This window comes from Anomaloglossus baeobatrachus, chromosome 12, assembly GCF_048569485.1.
Source record: "Anomaloglossus baeobatrachus isolate aAnoBae1 chromosome 12, aAnoBae1.hap1, whole genome shotgun sequence".
Lineage (NCBI taxonomy): Eukaryota > Metazoa > Chordata > Amphibia > Anura > Aromobatidae > Anomaloglossus > Anomaloglossus baeobatrachus.
Window position 1 is genome coordinate 90,630,302 of NC_134364.1, and position 17,712 is coordinate 90,648,013.

At 50.3% G+C, this 17,712-nt stretch overlaps 2 protein-coding genes across 2 annotated transcripts; one reads left to right on the plus strand and one right to left on the minus strand.

Annotated features, from left to right (window-relative positions):
• Positions 1-819: 819 nt before the first annotated feature.
• Positions 820-5,276, minus strand: LYSMD1 (LysM domain containing 1). Its single transcript, XM_075330033.1, has 3 exons — positions 4,951-5,276; positions 1,565-1,839; positions 820-1,278 (listed from the first exon to the last, which is right to left on the minus strand). The coding sequence occupies exons 1-3, from the start codon at positions 5,116-5,118 to the stop codon at positions 1,110-1,112; spliced, it is 612 nt and encodes a 203-aa protein (XP_075186148.1). The 5' UTR covers positions 5,119-5,276; the 3' UTR covers positions 820-1,109.
• Positions 5,277-5,462: 186 nt separating this feature from the next.
• SCNM1 (sodium channel modifier 1) lies at positions 5,463-9,208 on the plus strand. The gene is made up of 8 exons (XM_075329631.1): positions 5,463-5,545; positions 5,727-5,797; positions 6,984-7,072; positions 7,152-7,249; positions 8,092-8,183; positions 8,338-8,489; positions 8,687-8,822; positions 8,913-9,208. Exons 1-8 carry the CDS (start codon positions 5,495-5,497, stop codon positions 9,010-9,012), a joined length of 789 nt encoding a protein of 262 aa, XP_075185746.1. The 5' UTR covers positions 5,463-5,494; the 3' UTR covers positions 9,013-9,208.
• The last annotated feature ends 8,504 nt before the right edge of the window (positions 9,209-17,712 follow it).

The following is a 17,712-nucleotide window of genomic DNA, read 5'->3' on the forward strand; positions in this document are numbered from 1 at the left end:
GTCCATGGTGTGTAGGGTCGGGAACTCGACCCAATCCCAAAAGATTTATGGCTGGATGGATGCCAAACTCTACAACTCACCCCAATGTGAAGTCCGAAACAACGTGTCCTATATGGATGAGGGGGTGCACATACTTTTGCCATCATGTATGCGTGTGTGTGGGGAGGGCCTATGAAACATAGATAGAGGAGGGTTAGTATTACTTGTGCATAGGATTTCTACATTTTTAGACACTGAGATTAAAAAAAAATAAAAATATTTTTAAAGTTTGTTCAAAAGCACTAAAAATTAAAAACTAATTAAATTAAAAAAAACAAAAATAAAAACCTAAACTTTAAAATTAAAATAAAAAAACCAATATGAAAATAAACTCAAATTTAATACAAAAAACAAAAATAATTTACAAAAAACGTGAAAATATAATAATTAAAAAGAAAAAACTAAGAAAATAATCAAAAGGAAAAAAACAAACAAAACATAAAAAACCTAACATATGCCACATTAAAAACAATGTAACTGAAAAAAAGAATACAATAAAAAAAAGAATGAAAACAAAAGTAGAAAATAAACCAAGATCAATAAAAAGTAAAAAATGGAACAAACAAAAAAACCAAAAACCAACCAAAATATGCCACATTAAAAATAATGTGACAAATTAAAGAAAAATGCATATGTATAAAATTATATATATATATATATATATATATATATATATATATATATATATATATATATATATATATATATATATATATATTATATATATATATATAGTAGTTAAATAAGATGAGTAAAAAAAAAAAAAAAAATGAGGATAAACAAAAGTAGAACGGAAAAAAAAGGATACATAAAAAAAAAATAGAAAAATATGTAACTGATATAAAAAAATACAAAATGTTAAACTAAAACAAATAATAATTACAATATAAAAACTAAAATAGAAATAAATAATTTAAAAAACATAATCAAATTTAAGTGCTCAGGTTATGGTTACATGGCCAGGACGCCGCTGGCATCGAAAATTTGGAAAATTCAGTGTCATAAGTTACATTTTAAATTAATTTTCGTGAAAACGAAAACAAAAATAAAGTAAAAAAGATTTCATAAAATCAGAGATTAAATATTTCATCTTCTCGGTCTCGGAGGGTAGACACCCTCGTGGTGACGGTGAGAGGGACTGGTCCGAGCAGGGAGCGCTGGGCAGTTTGTGGAGAAGCTTCCTCTCTGGCACCTTGGTAGCAGACGGCTGTTTCGAGGGATGATTCCTCGCCTTTGGCTCTGAAATTACAAAACATAGGTAAGAACTTGCAGCTGCAGCCGATCACTGTGTTTAGTGTCGTTTTAGTGCTGAGACCAGTTATTGGCTGCAGCGATCATGAGCGGAACAGGATGCTGAGGCCAGAGGGGATTACTCATATTACTTTTGTAACCCCTTAGGTGTTGGGCTCAGTACTGACCGAAGCATCTAGATCATGAAACAGCTGGGATTCGAGTTATGTTCTATCACATTGGAGTATCAGCTTTCTGGTGTCCTCATGTATTGGCACGGGCAGCCATCACTTACATGGGCTCCACTTCTCGCATCTTCTTGACCGCCGCCCTCTTAGAGACACGGATTCTGGTGTCCAGCTTGGTCATGAAGTCAGTGGCAGAGGCCTCATCCTTTCGGGCGTCCAGGGACATACTGCGTTGAGGGCGACTCACCGCTACCGAATCCTCTGTGGGATGCGACCCATTGGTCACCTCCGGTTGCTCCATTAGGACAGGGATGCTGAGGTATTTCTTAAGGAAGATGGAGTCGTTGGTGTAGAGCCGGTTAGCTCTCTTGATCTGCTCCATCTATGAAAAAAGAATGAAAAATAAATCTAATTGGAAAAGAAATCTGCTTTTGTATTGGCCTCCATACCCCCACCCCCAGACCTGAGATTACCCAGCTCAATGACAAACATGAGGTAGCTGGCATTAGAGACTATAGCTCTGATCCTGATCAACTAACCCTCTTAGACGCTGAAGTCTATACTGCTGTGGCATTTACATGGGAATGGGGGCTATAGCTCTGATCCTGATCAACTAACCCTCTTAAGCCTGCTTTACACCTTTCAATTAAGCATACGATATCGTATGCGATGTGACACGCCCTCATCGTATGTGCGACACGTTCAATTTGTTGACCGTGTCGCACAATCGATTAAAAGCTGTCACACATACTTACCCTTCCATATGACCTCTATGTGGGCGGCGAACATCCACTTCCTGGAGTGGGAGGGACGTTCGGCGTCACAGCGACGTCACGCGGCAGCCGGCCAATAGAAGCGGAGGGGCGGAAATGAGCGGGACGTAAACATCCCGCCCACCTGCTTCCTTCCTCATTGCCAGCGGGACGCAGGTAATATCTGTTCATCGTTCCCGGGGTGTCACACACTGCGATGTGTGGTACCTCGGGAACATTGAACAACCCGACGTGCAATATTTAGGAAATGAACAACGTGTATGCGATGAATTTTACGTTCAATTGCAGTCGCACGTAGTTGTCACACACTACAACATCACTGATGCCGGATGTGCGTCACTTATGACGAGACCCCGCCGACACATCGTTAGATATGTTGTAGCGTGTAAAGCAGCCTTTAGACGCTGAAGTCTATACTGCTGTGGCATTTACATGGGAATGGGGGCTATAGCTCTGATCCTGATCAACTATCCATCTTAGATGCTGTTGTCTATACTCTGTGGGATATACCTAGCATTGGGGGCTATAACTCTGATCCTGATCTGATCAACTAACCCCCTTAGATGCTGCTGTCTATAATGTGGTAGCATTTACCTGGGATTGGAGGCTATAGGTCAACTAACCCCATTAGATGCTGCTGTCTATACGATTGGGGGCTATAGCTCTGATCCTGATCAAATAACCCCCTTAGATGCTGCTCTCTATACTGCTGCAGCTTTAACCTGGAATTGGGGGCTATAGCTCTGATCCTGATCTTACACGCCCAACTCCACGGCCGGGGGGTACTCGTTACCAGGCCGGACTAGTTCGGTTATGTTGCGGCAGCATTGCCCGATTCCCTGACCCTGGCGGTGTCTTTCAATAATAAAGGGATGATCATTAGGATGATGGGAGCTGTAGTTAAAAGTAAAAGTTTGTGACGCCACCTGTGGTACTGCAGCTCTGTGGGCCGCCGCTGCACTGTGTATTCCCCGGGGCAGATGATGATAACGCAGCTGAGATGATATTGCTCCCCACAGGTACAGCTTGAGGTCCGGCGATCATGAGAGGGTGCGGGAAGGACATAGACGACTCTGGGGGTTGCACTCAAAGTCTTTACTCATGGTACTAGTTCCACAGGTGTACAGTAAGCTGGCAGTCACCCGCCGTATGCTGGGATCCACCGTGATGGGCTCCTGCTGATCCTGGGCAGCTCAGAGGTCAATACCGGTGCACCCCTCAGATGTGCCTTTCCTGGTCGTCTCTACTGCGCTGACTCTCGCCCACCTGTCCCGCGCTTCCACACAAAGTGCCCTGAGCCAGGGGCTGCGGACCTTCAACGGGTTTTCTGCCTACTTGGCGCCTTGATTCTCTGTGGCCCCCTTCCAGCAGATTCGTGTACTGATTTTCAGCCATGGATGCTTGCAGCCACCCAGGCCCCCGGTGTTTCTAAAGAGTACGTTAGTTTTCTTTTAGGGATACTTTGCACACTACGACATCGCAAGCCGATGCTTGCGATGCAGAGCGCGATAGTCCCCGCCCCCGTCGCACATACAATATTGTGTTATAGCTGCCGTAGCGAACATTATCGCTACGGCAGCTTCACACGGACTTACCTGCCCTGCGACGTCGCTGTGGCCGGCAAATCGCCACCTTACTAAGGGGGCGGGTCGTGCGGCGTCATAGCGACGTCACACGGCAGGCGGCCAATAGAAGTGGAGGGGCGGAGATGAGCGGGACGTAAATATCCCGCCCACCTCATTCCTTCAGCATAGCCGGCGTGAGCCACAGGACGCAGGTAGGAGATGTTCCTCACTCCTGCGGCTTCACACACAGCGATGTGTGCTGCCGCAGGAACGAGGAACAACATCGTAACATCGGTTCTTCTGAAATTATGGATATGACCGACGCTACACTGATGATACGATTTCGACACTTTTGTGCTCGTTAATCTTATCAAAAACGATTTACACACTCTGATATCGACAGCGACGCCGGATGTGCGTCACTTTTGATTTGACCCCAACGACATCGCAGCTGCGATGTCGTAGTGTGCAAAGTACCCCTTAGTCTAGGGACCGGGTCCCCATTTGGAGGCCAGATCCTTCCACCCTGTGTTCTGTGGAGCAAGCCCACGGGTGCTTCCTGCACTCCCGTGTCTCTAGGATCCCCTTCTGTGTCACCTGGGTCGATCAGGACCCCCCGGTCTCTACCCTCCGGTCGCCTCCTTGACACACCACTCACTGACACTGTCAACTCAGCTCTGCCCACTCACCTCAGACACCTCACCCACTAATTTAAGCATTTAAATGGTTTGACAGGAGAAAAGGCCTTCTCTTCAGTCACACCAATACCTTCGGAAGCTTATATCTCACATATGGCTCACTGGGCATTCTAGGAGCTATAGTTTGGAGGCGGTGTGGGCAAGCTGGGAGTTATAGTTCGGAGGCGGTGTGGGCAAGCTGGGAGTTATAGTTCGGAGGCGGTGTGGGCAAGCTGGGAGTTATAGTTCGGAGGCGGTGTGGGCAAGCTGGGAGTTATAGTTCGGAGGCGGTGTGCGCAAGCTGGGAGTTATAGTTCGGAGGCGGTGTGGGCAAGCTGGGAGTTATAGTTCGGAGGCGGTGTGGGCAAGCTGGGAGTTATAGTTCGGAGGTGGTGTGGGCAAGCTGGGAGTTATAGTTCGGAGGCGGTGGGCATGTTGGGAGATATACTTCGGAAGCAGTGGGCATGCTGAGACTTACCGTGACCCCATACTTCAGCGCCAGCCCCTGCAGCGTGTCCCCCGGCTGCACCAGATGTTCCAGCTTTCTCAGCCGAGCTGGGGAGTAGGTGGACTGGACCAGGCTACCATAGGAGCGAGTCCTAGAGCCCCGTAGCAGCCCTGTGTCCCCTTCTTCCCCAGAAGCCATGATTCCTGCTGCACAATGAGGCTCCTTGTCACTATCACATGATGGGGATAAAAAAAACAAGAATAGAATTCAATTACAAGAGCAGAAGTAAGAGGACAGCCATGGTCACATGACCCACAGCACAAGGGCTAGTGCACAAGCCCCTTCTAGTGCAGGCAATGGTCTGCTGCTGCTGGCCAGCGGTGACAGCCGCGAAGCATGCTGGGATGCGTAGTCTCAGTCACAGGAGCGCCCGTAGGCGTTTTAAGCACAAAAAACTACATATCCCAGCAAGCAACAGGCGACATGAAATCGTCAAAACAAGCGCGTCGGAACATGCGAACTACATCTCCCATAAAGCTTTGCGCGGCGGTACGGTGGCCGCGTGGTGTTAAAGATGTCGTTTAAACGAGAAGGGGATGACGGCAGCCAGCTGAACGTGCTAAAGGTGAGAAATACGGTGTAGACTGGAGGACTACAAGTTTCATCATGTCTTTAGCATATATAGGAAGTTTTAGCGTCCTTATTCTAAGGACTATAGGGGCAGAGTCAGAGAACGCAACATGGCGTCCACCAGTGAAGGTTTAAAGGGGTAAATCTAAAACCGGATTTTATTTATTTTTTTAAAGAAAAGAAGAGTTGCTGACCTGTTGGCCAGTTTTATCCCTGAGGACGAAGCTCTGCTCCTCAAAAATGGAAGGTAAGTGACAATCTGGTGAAGTCCGCCTTAAAGTGGAAAACTCAGGGCGGAGTTACATAGGCAAAGTCTAATATCCTCATTTACTGACTTCTTGACAACAAGAGGCATCCAAAAATGTGGTTGTCAGATATCACTGTATTCTCTCGCTGCCCGAGTAGGAGTGATACACAGTGCCGCAAGGGGGAGCCATGTCTGCCGGACTCGGCGGGGGCTGCTATTTATTTTCAGGGGTTAAAGTGTCCTCTGACTACCTTACATCTAGGCATTGCCACTTGTCAGGAGCGTACACTTTATTGTATTCTGGAGGTCCTCTGGTGTGAGCGCCTGTAACGTGGAGGTCCTCTGGTGTGAGCGCCTGTAACGTGGAGGTCCTCTGGGGTGAGCGCCTGTAACGTGGGGGGTCCTCTGGGGTGAGCGCCTGTAACGTGGGGGGTCCTCTGGGGTGAGCGCCTGTAACGTGGGGGGTCCTCTGGGGTGAGCGCCTGTAACGTGGCGGTCCTCTGGGGTGAGCGCCTGTAACGTGGCGGTCCTCTGGGGTGAGCGCCTGTAACGTGGCGGTCCTCTGGGGTGAGCGCCTGTAACGTGGGGGTCCTCTGGGGTGAGCGCCTGTAACGTGGGGGTCCTCTGGGGTGAGCGCCTGTAACGTGGGGGTCCTCTGGGGTGAGCGCCTGTAACGTGGGGGCCCTCTGGGGTGAGCGCCTGTAACGTGGGGGTCCTCTGGGGTGAGCGCCTGTAACGTGGGGGCCCTCTGGGGTGAGCGCCTGTAACGTGGGGGCCCTCTGGGGTGAGCGCCTGTAACGTGGGGGCCCTCTGGGGTGAGCGCCTGTAACGTGGGGGCCCTCTGGGGTGAGCGCCTGTAACGTGGGGGCCCTCTGGGGTGAGCGCCTGTAACGTGGGGGCCCTCTGGGGTGAGCGCCTGTAACGTGGGGGCCCTCTGGGGTGAGCGCCTGTAACGTGGGGGTCCTCTGGGGTGAGCGCCTGTAACGTGGGGGTCCTCTGGGGTGAGCGCCTGTAACGTGGGGGTCCTCTAGGGTGAGCGCCTGTAACGTGGGGGTCCTCTGGGGTGAGCGCCTGTAACGTGGGGGTCCTCTGGGGTGAGCGCCTGTAACATGGAGGTCCTCTGGGGTGAGCGCCTGTAACGTGGAGGTCCTCTGGGGTGAGCGCCCTGTGTCATGTCTCTTCCCAGGTACGCCTGCACTGTGTGTTACCACAGGCCAGTCTTTGATACCATCGACATGCTGACCGTGCACCGGAAAGGAAAGAAGCACACGGCTTGTGAGTAGATACTTTGTTTTGTGGTTTTTGGGGTCATGTTGGGGATACACTTGGTTTATGTGTTCTGCCATCTTCCAAGGTATGCAGAAATTCTATGGGAAGAAGACTGCTCATAGGAACGAGGTCCAGAAGCGACAGCACGAGCAGTATGTCCGGGCGGAGGAGTCTGGGGAGCAGGTTTGTGCACTACGGGGTGACTGTTCTGCATTTGGTGACTGATCCCCTAAGGCAGCACAGTAGGACTATACTATGGGAGCCTTGTCCTGTAATCTGCCTTTGAGGCCCAATACCTCTCTGCAGACGTTGTTGCTCTTCTTCTTTTTTTTTTCTTCTCCTGCCTCTGCAGATGTAGTATCCCTCTTCTTCTTTTTTTTTTTTTTTTTTTTTTTGGGCCGCCTTTCTGCGGGCGTCGTCTTTCTTTTTAGGCTGCCTCTCTGCGGGCGTCGTCTTTCTTTTTAGGCCGCCTCTATGCGGGCGTCGTCTTTCTTTTTAGGCCGCCTTTCTGCGGGCGTCGTCTTTCTTTTTAGGCCGCCTTTCTGCGGGCGTCATCTTTCTTTTTAGGCCGCCTTTCTGCGGGCGTCGTCTTTCTTTTTAGGCCGCCTCTCTGCGGGCGTCGTCTTTCTTTTTAGGCCGCCTCTCTGCGGGCGTCGTCTTTCTTTTTAGGCCGCCTCTCTTCGGGCGTCGTCTTTCTTTTTAGGCCGCCTCTCTGCGGGCGTCGTCTTTCTTTTTAGGCCGCCTCTCTGCGGGCGTCGTCTTTCTTTTTAGGCCGCCTCTCTGCGGGCGTCGTCTTTCTTTTTAGGCCGCCTTTCTGCGGGCGTCGTCTTTCTTTTTAGGCCGCCTTTCTGCGGGCGTCGTCTTTCTTTTTAGGCCGCCTTTCTGCGGGCGTCGTCTTTCTTTTTAGGCCGCCTTTCTGCGGGCGTCGGCTCTCTTTTTAGGCCGCCTCTCTGCGGATGTCACCTCTCTTTGGACGTCTGTTCGGCCACCTCCCTTCTTATGTAAATCTCTTCCTTTTCCTTCAGCCTCCGGCTCCTCTACTGGTGGAGACCAGGAAGATTACCCAGCATGCACTGCTGAAAGCTGCACCGTATAACAGCTGCTGCACCAGACACAGGTACTAGGTTGCACTGTGCCTTCACTATAAGGAGGAACATCTCCATAGTGTCTAGAATTGGTGGAGATGGCCCCAACTGTTGGGTTTATTGCAGCTACTAATCGATAGTTCTCTTCTTTTTTTTTTTTTTTTTTTTCCCCTCTGTTAATTCCAGGCCTGAAGAAATAAGGAAAGGAAGTAATTCTGAGGTTGGGGGGTTTTCCCAGTCCACGCCTTCTCTGCGGGGTAGCCGTCCAGTATTTACCCAGCCTGACCAATCCAAGACTCCAACAGAGACTCCTTGTCCTGAGCTGAGCAACTCCACAGGTGACAGCTCTAAAGGGCTAAACTAATTTATTCTTTATTTCTACTAATCCTGAGTTACCTCCTGTATTATACTCCAGAGCTGCACTCACTATTCTGCTAGTGGGAGTCACTGTGTACATATGTATGTGGTGCTGGTATAACCTGGGTGAAGATCTGTGTATATATGCAGTACATACTGATGTGTTGCCATCTCCCAGGTATCTGCAGACAGTCAAAATCAAAGAAAGATGGCAAAAACAAGAAGAAAACACAGAAATCTTCTGAGAAAGGGGCTGATCCTGGCGATGACCCCGAGAGAAGGCGAGTGATGGAGCACTACCTGTCCCTGAGGAGGTGAGCACCACCATAGACTACTGCTGATGATAATGGCGCCCCCATAGGGAGTGTGCTGCAGCCAGTCATTCATCCCTCCTCTCTCCACAGCTCTGGGTGGATTCCTGACGGCGCAGGAAAGTGGGTGAAAGATGAAAATGTCGAATTTGACTCTGATGAGGAAGAACCTGCGGCAATCTCACTGCCATGACACTCGCTCCAGGGCCAGAAATGTAAACAACCATTTACCTGGCCTTTTTTCTTTACCATTAATGACTGTTCAACCTGCAATTCAACTCATGTCCTGCCAGAGGGCGCTGTCTTATCAAGAACTCTGCGTTGTACATATATTTTGTATTTATTATTCTTAAAAAGCATTCGGTGTATAAAATATATTTTTTCCATAATTTTGTAGTGTTTTGGTTATACAGAGAAATATAGGAGAAAACTCAACTTCTAATGTCAACTGTAGAAACAACCAAGTGGTTAAGAGCACTTATTACAGTATATGCATAAAAAAAAAAAGCAGAACAAAGCTGCCAAACAAAACAGCAGCTCAAACGTTGGTAATGACCTTACAGACTATGTATAGTGATGTGCGCTTACGCAGGAGAATGAAAGACAGAAATTGGAAATATGAACAAGTTAGTAGTCATTGTAATACATAGATCAACCACCAGATGGGGTAAGGGGAAAAAATCCTTGAATTAAAATAAAATGATTATGCTGCCGAGGCAAGAAAGGTGTTAATATCATTTTAACTCTTTAGTGACCTGTGATGTACAATTATGTCAAATATCCTACCTGGCATGTTTCACCATTAGTAATGCATCCTCAGGGGATGCAGGACAAGGCAAGAGAATTTTGAGACATCTAATCATTACAGTTTTTGACAGCCTTCTGAAAAGTTGCAACATTTTTCTGCATAAAAACTGGCGTGGCCAGCAGGCAGCATGAGCGGTCGCATTTGAGAGCAGCTCCCCAGTCCAACGCTGATATATCCTATTAATCCTGCCGAAATTGGTGCCTAAATACACCTCCGTATTACCTGTGGTGTGGTGATCATTCTGATCGGTAATATGAGTAGAGGTCGCAGTGCTGCGGCGGCTGAGAAGCTGAAGAAATTTGCCCGAGACTCCCAGCAAGATGGCGCCGGCAAACAGGCAGAGCGGGAAGCCAGTGAGGCGGAGGAGGAGGAGGAGAACATGGAGGCCGGATCCAAGGAATCGCAGGAGCTGACCTTGCAGCAAGTCACTACGCAATTACTTGCAGCGATCCAGGATTCAAAAGTGTCGCTGACGGGTAAAATTGAGGTTAAGATCGATGTGGGTCTCCTCAGGCTGGATTTGAGAGAGCGGGTAAAGGAGACGGAGCAGCGGATCACCACGCTGGAGGACGACGCAAGAGCGACGCCGGGCAGATTATCCTCTTTGGAAAGCGCGGCAAACAACTGGGCGCAGAGGGCTGATGATCTGGAAAATCGCCTGCGTCGCAACAATTTAAGAATCCTAGGGATGCCGGAGAGAGCAGAAGGGAGCGACCCATGTAAGTTCATGGAAACATGGCTCTCCGAAACTTTCCCTGATGCGACTTTGTCAGCGGCCTTCGTCATAGAAAGAGCCCGCCGGGTGCCGGCCAGACCTCCTCCCCCGGGAGCGCAGCCCAGACCCCTCATGGCCCGACTATTGAGCAGCAGGGATAGAGATGCGATCCTTGGTGCGGCGAGACGCAAGGGCCCGATCTTACACAACAACGCTTCCATATTGATCTTCCCTGACTTCTCTGCGTCCCTTCAGAAAACAAGGGCATCCTTCATCCAAGTGAAAAAACGCCTTAGAGAACATCAAATTGCTTACTCCATGATCTTCCCAGCCCGTCTCAGAGTGGTTCATCAAGAGCGCTCCCTTTTCTTTACCTCTCCTGCGGAGGCGGATGATTGGATCAACACACTGAAGAGGAAGCGCTGATGTGTTAAAGTTATGGGCGATGCCCGGAGGGTTGTTGGTGTGCTGGCGCCGCGGTTTTGATCCACTTATTTCTTCTTCTCCGGAGTGAGGTCGGTACTGCGATTCTAATCCCTGGGACGTCGTGTCTGAAATCGCTGTTGCGATCACTTTATGATCATCCTATGCAGGTATTCGGCGTCCCTTGTTACTGAAGGCGCGAAATATTTTTGTTTTCTTCTCATCTTCTGTCATGTGAGTGGAGCGGGGCTCGGGATCGCCGTTGCGTCCGCGCCCTGATCTCCTGGTTCCAGTTCGCTGAGAAGCTGATGAACTTATCAGGATGCGCTGGTGCGCTTGAGGCCCTCCGGAAGCTTGTGAGCTACTGGGTGCGATTATTATTGGCCTTCCATTGAGCCGGTTTCCTGGTCGGCCCCCTCGGGTCTGGGTAGCTGGAGGTCGCGTCTTTGGATGTGACGTGGCCTGCGATCACTGCGATCATTGCTAAGTCCAGTTTGAGTTCCAGACTACTCGGTCGCAGGTGCGTCGCTGGTGGGACCGGACCGAGGCAAAATCAGGCGGGACTTGGGCCAGACCGCTGTTGCGGCACCAAGAACACTTTCAAGCGAACTCGTGTCATCCTGTATCTTTTGACCCAAAATGGGACTTTATTTTGGGTTCGCAACATTTGGCAATGCACATAAGTTCACAATGCTGAATTTTGTTTTTTAGAGCTGTATTGAGTTTCTAAGGTTACCATTAGTGATGAGCGAGCATGCTTGTTACTACTCGGTACTCGCACGAGTATCACTGTACTCGGTCTACTCGGCGGGGACCGAGTAATCTCGCGATACTCGTGCTGTACTCGTGGTCTTCATTTCTGCATGTTGGCGCTCTTTTGAGAGCCAGCCCTCATGCAGGGATTGGCTGGCAGACCACTGCAATGCCACAGCCCTGTTAGTTGTGGAATTGCAGTGATTGGCCGGCCTGGACAGCGTGACCGAGCCTTTATACCGGCGGGCGCGCTGTGCTCTGCTCACAGCTATCCAGACAGTCAGTGCAGGGAGAGTGTCGCTGCTTCAGGGAAAGGTTTGCGGCCCTTTATAGCTATTTCCGTAGCAGGGCTGCAAACAGTGTGACCAAAAGTCCTTCTCAGGACTATTCTAGTTGTATACAGGCAGGCAGGGTATAGCCAGGTCGGAGTACAGTAGCAGAGTCCTTCTCAGGACTATTGTTGCTGTATACAGGCAGGGTATAGCCAGGTTGGAATACAGGCTAGTGACCAAAAGAGTCCTTGTCAGGACTATTGTAGCAGTATACAGGCAGGCAGGCAGGCAGGGTATATAGCCATTCCTAGTGGTGACCGTATACCAGCCTTCATCATATCTGGGGCTGGTGTATACAGTCTAAAACAGTCCAGATAGTGTCAGACTTCTCAGTAATTGTCGCTCCTAAAAATCTGTTAGGTTCTTATTGCGTCCGTGCTTGCATTTAAAAACCGCACGTGTGTGCCTGTCGGTGGCAGCGTACAGGTGCACGTTTTTCACAAACTATTATATAACGCACAAGTGTAGTGTATAATACACGTCAGTCAGCAGTGGCTGATAGTGTCAGACTTCTCAGTAATTGTCGCTCCTAAAAACCTGTTAGGTTCTTATTGCGTCCGTGCTTGCATTTAAAAACCGCACGTGTGTGCCTGTCGGTGGCAGCGTACAGGTGCACTTGTGTGCATTTTTCACAAACTATTATATAACGCACAAGTCTAGTGAATAATACACGTCAGTCAGCAGTGTCTGATAGTGTCAGACTTCTCAGTAATTGTCGCTCCTAAAAACCTGTTAGGTTCTTATTGCATCCGTGCTTGCATTTAAAAACCGCACGTGTGTGCCTGTCGGTGGCAGCGTACAGGTGCACTTGTGTGCATTTTTCACAAACTATTATATAACGCACAAGTCTATTGAATAATACACGTCAGTCAGCAGTGTCTGATAGTGTCAGACTTCTCAGTAATTGTCGCTCCTAAAAACCTGTTAGGTTCTTATTGCGTCCGTGCTTGCATTTAAAAACCGCACGTGTGTGCCTGTCGGTGGCAGCGTACAGGTGCACTTGTGTGCATTTTTCACAAACTATTATATAACGCACAAGTCTAGTGAATAATACACGTCAGTCAGCAGTGTCTGATAGTGTCAGACTTCTCAGTAATTGTCGCTCCTAAAAACCTGTTAGGTTTTTATTGCGTCCGTGCTTGCATTTAAAAACCGCACGTGTGTGCCTGTCGGTGGCAGCGTACAGGTGCACTTGTGTGCATTTTTCACAAACTATTATATAACGCACAAGTCTAGTGAATAATACACGTCAGTCAGCAGTGTCTGATAGTGTCAGACTTCTCAGTAATTGTCGCTCCTAAAAACCTGTTAGGTTCTTATTGCGTCCGTGCTTGCATTTAAAAACCGCATGTGTGTGCCTGTCGGTGGCAGCGTCAGGCTCCATATTGTCCCTGGATAGAGATGTGCATGAGGGCCTCAAAACATTGTTCCCATTGCAAAGGAGCGGGTCTCCTGTCGTTGTAATGCACATTCTGAAAGAATGGGCGAAAAAATTTACCACTGGGGGTATACCTGAAACAAAGGCCTAACTCTTGTAACGGTCATCATGATGGCGCATGAGGAGAAGGAGGAGCAGTCCAGCGATTAGCCAAAGTCCAGAAGTGTGTTACCATGGGTGAGTGGAGGTACATGGCAAAATCCTGTTACAAACTTTAAATTCCGCTGTCATTTGCTGGTGGTGTGGTGAAGTCTGGCCCAATCCAACCCTTGTTCATCTTGATTAGAGTCATCCTGTCAGCATTTACAGTTGACAGGCAGGTGCGTTTATCTGTAATGATTCCACCTGCGGCACTAAAAACACGCTCTGACAAAACGCTAGCGGCAGGGCAGGCCAGGACTTCCAAGGCGTAGAGAGCCAATTCATGCCACGTGTCCAGCTTGGATACCCATTAATTGTAAGGCACAGAGGAATGTCAGAGTACAGTTGTTTGATCTGCAAGGTACTCCTTGAGCATCTGGGCAAACTTAGGATTTCTTGTGGCACTACCCCGCACCTCAGGGGCTGTGGTATGTGAGGGGCTGAGAAAACTGTCCCACATCTTAAAGACTGTTTCCCTACCTCTGGCGGATTGGACTTGTGCCCCTCTCGGCTGTACGCCTTGGTTGTCCACTGATTCCTGACCTATGCCGCTATCGTTTTGTGAGGGGAATGCTTTGCCTACTTCCGTGACTATGGCCTTCTGGAACTGCTGCATTTTTCCTGACCTCTCCGCCTCGGGAATAAGAGACATAAAGTTCTCCTTGTAGCGTGGGTCTAACAGTGTTACCAACCAGTAATGATTGTCGGCCAAGATGTTCTTAACGCGAGGGTCACGAGACAGGCAGCTTACCATAAAGTCAGCCATGTGTGCCAGACTCTTAACAGCCATCACTTCAGTATCCTGACCAACACGATGACTGAACATGCTGTCCTCCTCCTCCTCCTCCTCCTCCTCCTCCTCATCATCATCTACCCTGTCCTCTGGCCAGCCACGCTGAACCGAGGATATGACTGCATGTCATATCCTCAATTTGGCCAGAGAGTTGCTCCATGTCTTCATCCTCCTCCTCGTCATAGTCCTCCACTGCACGTTGTGATGAGACGAGGCTGGGCTGTGTGTTATCACCCACACCCACTACTGTTTCTTGCTCAAACTCATCGCGCTCCGCTTGCAATGCATCATGGTTGTTTTTTTGAGCAGAGACCATTTTAGAAGGCAGAGAAGCGGTATGGTGACGCTAATAATGTCGTCATCGCCGCTCACCATCTTGGTGGAGTCCTCAAAGTTTTGGCGGATGGTACATAGGTCGGACATCCATCTCCACTCCTCAGGTGTTATGTGTGGAGTTTGACCCATTTCCCTACGGCTTAGGTGATGCAGGTACTCAACAACTGCCCTCTTCTGCTCACATATCCTGACCAACATGTGCAGAGTTGAATTCCAACGCGTGGGGACATCACACACCAGTCTGTGAGCCGGAAGATGCAAATGGCGCTGAAAGCCAGCAAGGCCGGCTGAAGCAGTAGGTGACTTTCGAAAATGTGCAGACAGGCGGCGAACTTTTACCAGCAGATCAGACAGCTCTGGGTATGACTTTAGAAACCGCTGAACCACGAGGTTGAGCACATGGGCCACGCATGGAACATGTGTCAGCTGGCCTCGCCTCAAAGCCGCCACCAGGTTCCGGCCATTGTCACACACGACCTTTCCTGGCTTTAGGTTCAGAGGTGTGAGCCAGTGATCTGCCTGCTGTTTCAGAGCTGTCCACACCTCTTCTGCATTGTGGGGTTTGTCACCTATGCAGATTAGCTTCAGCGCAGCCTGTTGCCGCTTCGCTGAGGCAGTGCTGCAGTGCTTCTGTGTCGCCCTGGACAAGCCAGGGGCCACAGAGCACAACACTTACACACCCCACACTCCCTGCAGGCATATCATAGTCAAAACACAAAATCCTTGTTGCCTTCCCCAGGGGCTGTTGTCCACACCAGGGGGTGGAGCCAGGCGGTTGGTCTCCACCCACCAAGGAGGAGGGAAAACACAGGCAGTGAGAGTTAAGCTAAGGAAGTTGAAGGAGGAAAGTAGTAGAGAGGAGAAAAGTGACAGCAAAGAGCCTGAAGTTGGTCCGGGTGTGTGGCCCGGACAGGACAGCAAGGTTGGCAGGATGTGGTGACCGTCTGCAGTGGAGGCCGATTGGAGTCTGCCGTAAGGCCCGTGGACGGGTGGTGACCCGGCCGTACCGGACCGGTATACAAAGAGAATCCAGCACCATTGGCAGGGGCCTTTCGGATCCCGGCAAGGCTTGGTGTCGCCGTGAATTTGCCAAATCCGTTAGTGAAGGGGACCTAGGGTTTCCAAACAGCCAAGTCACGATAGAAGGCAACCGTCCAACCGTGAAGGGGAGACACCGCCACCGCCAAGGGCAACCGTCTCCCAGGGCCAGCGCCTGTGGGCAAAAGGGGCTCCTCCGGCCCATATCCAGGTCGGGGAGCGGGTTACCGGTGGGAAACCATCACTACCAACACTGAACTTAGGTGCAGGGAGAGACAGTCATCACTAACCTGCAGGGAGGAACAACCGCAGCCGTCCGAGGGACCCGTCCATCCAGCCACTTGTTTTACCGTGAACTGTGTCATCATCATTGGGCTGAGTGAGTACCTCCGTGCCGTGCGGCACAGCGCTGCCCCTGCGACCTTGCACCTCATCAGGCCCCGCAACCCGCCTGTCATCCATCTCTACCCCATCACCGGGCCCTGGGACAACCAACCCCCCTACCCACGGCGTGGAGAAATAACAACAAAGCTGCTCCCTGTCACAGGCTCCCGGGATCCCCGTCCAGAGCAGCGGTGGTGTCCACACAATCACCACAACCGTGGATGGCGTCACGGACAATATCCCCAAAACCCAAACGACCCCTTTTCACTCACGGGCGATGAGCGCCGCTCGAGTCCCCGGGATCCGGTTATCGCTCGAGCCACCGAGCAGCAGCAGCCGTAGAGCAGCGGCAGCCGGACCCGAGCAGTGGGAGAGCGCAGCGTCCCCTCCTCCGCCCGCAACACTTCCAGCTTGGGACTGGTGTGTAGGGTAAAGTGGATGAGGATGCGCAGGAGGAGGAGGAGGCTGAGGAGCATGACATTCCGGAGCTGTAGAGTGTGGGTGAAACCCTGACTGAGGTAGGGCCTGCAAAACTTGGTGTGTGAAGGACGTGTTCCGCCCCTCGCTCAGACTGGGTCCCAGCTTCCACAATATTAACCCAGTGTGACGTCAACGAGATGTAGCGGCCTTGCCCACATGCACTTGTCCACGTGTCTGTGGTTAGGTGGACTTTGGCTGAAACAGCGTTGTTCAGGGCACGTGTGATGTTTTGTGACACGTGGTTATGCAATGCGGGGGCGGCACACCGGGAGAAATAGTGGCGGCTGGGGACCGAGTAATGTGGGACAGCTGCCACCATCAGGTCGCGGAATGCTTCTGTCTCAACCAGCCTAAAAGGCAACATTTCCAGCGCAAGCAGTCGCGAAATGTTAGCATTTAGAAGTGTGGCATGTGGGTCGTTGGCAGTGTATTTTCGCCTGCGTTCAAAGGTTTGCTGAATGGATAACTGAACGCTGCGCTGGGACAAGGACGTGCTTGATGATGGTGTTATTTCTGCGTGGGCAACTGCAGGTGCAGGGCCGGAGGAGGCTTGTTCTCGGGCAGCATGGACAGGGGATTGGCTCGCATGCACAACAAGCGAAGACGAAGCAGTGACATCAGCAAGCACTGCTCCTCGACTCTGTTGTACATCCCACAAAGTCGGGTGCTTGGCTGACATGTGCCTGATCATGCTAGTGGTGGTCAGGCTGCTAGTTTTGGTACCCCTGCTGATGCTGGCACGGCAGGTGTTGCAAATGGCCTTTTTAGAATCATCTGGAGCCAACTTAAAAAACTGCCAGACTCGGGAAGACCTAACATTTGTACAGGCACCTTGTGTCGTGTTGTTCCGGGGAACAGTTGCCTGACGTCTGCCTGGGGCCACCACCCTGCTTCTTACTGCCTGTTGGGATGCTACGCCTCCCTCCCCCTGTGCACTGCTGTCCTCGCTCTGCATATCCTCCTGCCAGGTTGGGTCAGTTACTGGATCATCCACCACGTCGTCTTCCTCTTCCGCACCCTGCTCCTCCTCCTGACTTCCTGACAATTGTGTCTCATCATCGTCCACCCCTTGTTGAGACACGTTGCCAACTTCGTGAGAACGTGGCTGCTCAAATATTTGGGCATCTGTACATACAATCTCGTCATGGCCCACTTCAACAGGAGCTGGCGAGAGGCCAGAATGTGTGAATGGAAACGTGAACGAACAGCTCTTCCGAGTGTCAAAGTGTGGGATCAGTAATGTCCGTGGACG

Bases quoted from the DNA above. Each gene is read 5' to 3' on its own strand.
- LYSMD1 (XM_075330033.1), bottom strand. From the start codon at position 5,118: ATGGCTTCTGGGGAAGAAGGGGACACAGGGCTGCTACGGGGCTCTAGG. The intron at 1,840-4,950 runs GTAAGTCTCAGC...CTTTTTTCATAG, and splicing joins CGCTGAAGTATGGGGTCACG to ATGGAGCAGATCAAGAGAGC. The intron at 1,279-1,564 runs GTAAGTGATGGC...TTGTAATTTCAG, and splicing joins ATGCGAGAAGTGGAGCCCAT to AGCCAAAGGCGAGGAATCAT.
- SCNM1 (XM_075329631.1), top strand. From the start codon at position 5,495: ATGTCGTTTAAACGAGAAGGGGATGACGGCAGCCAGCTGAACGTGCTA. The intron at 5,546-5,726 runs GTGAGAAATACG...ATTTTTTTAAAG, and splicing joins GCCAGCTGAACGTGCTAAAG to AAAAGAAGAGTTGCTGACCT. The intron at 8,184-8,337 runs GTACTAGGTTGC...TGTTAATTCCAG, and splicing joins AGCTGCTGCACCAGACACAG to GCCTGAAGAAATAAGGAAAG.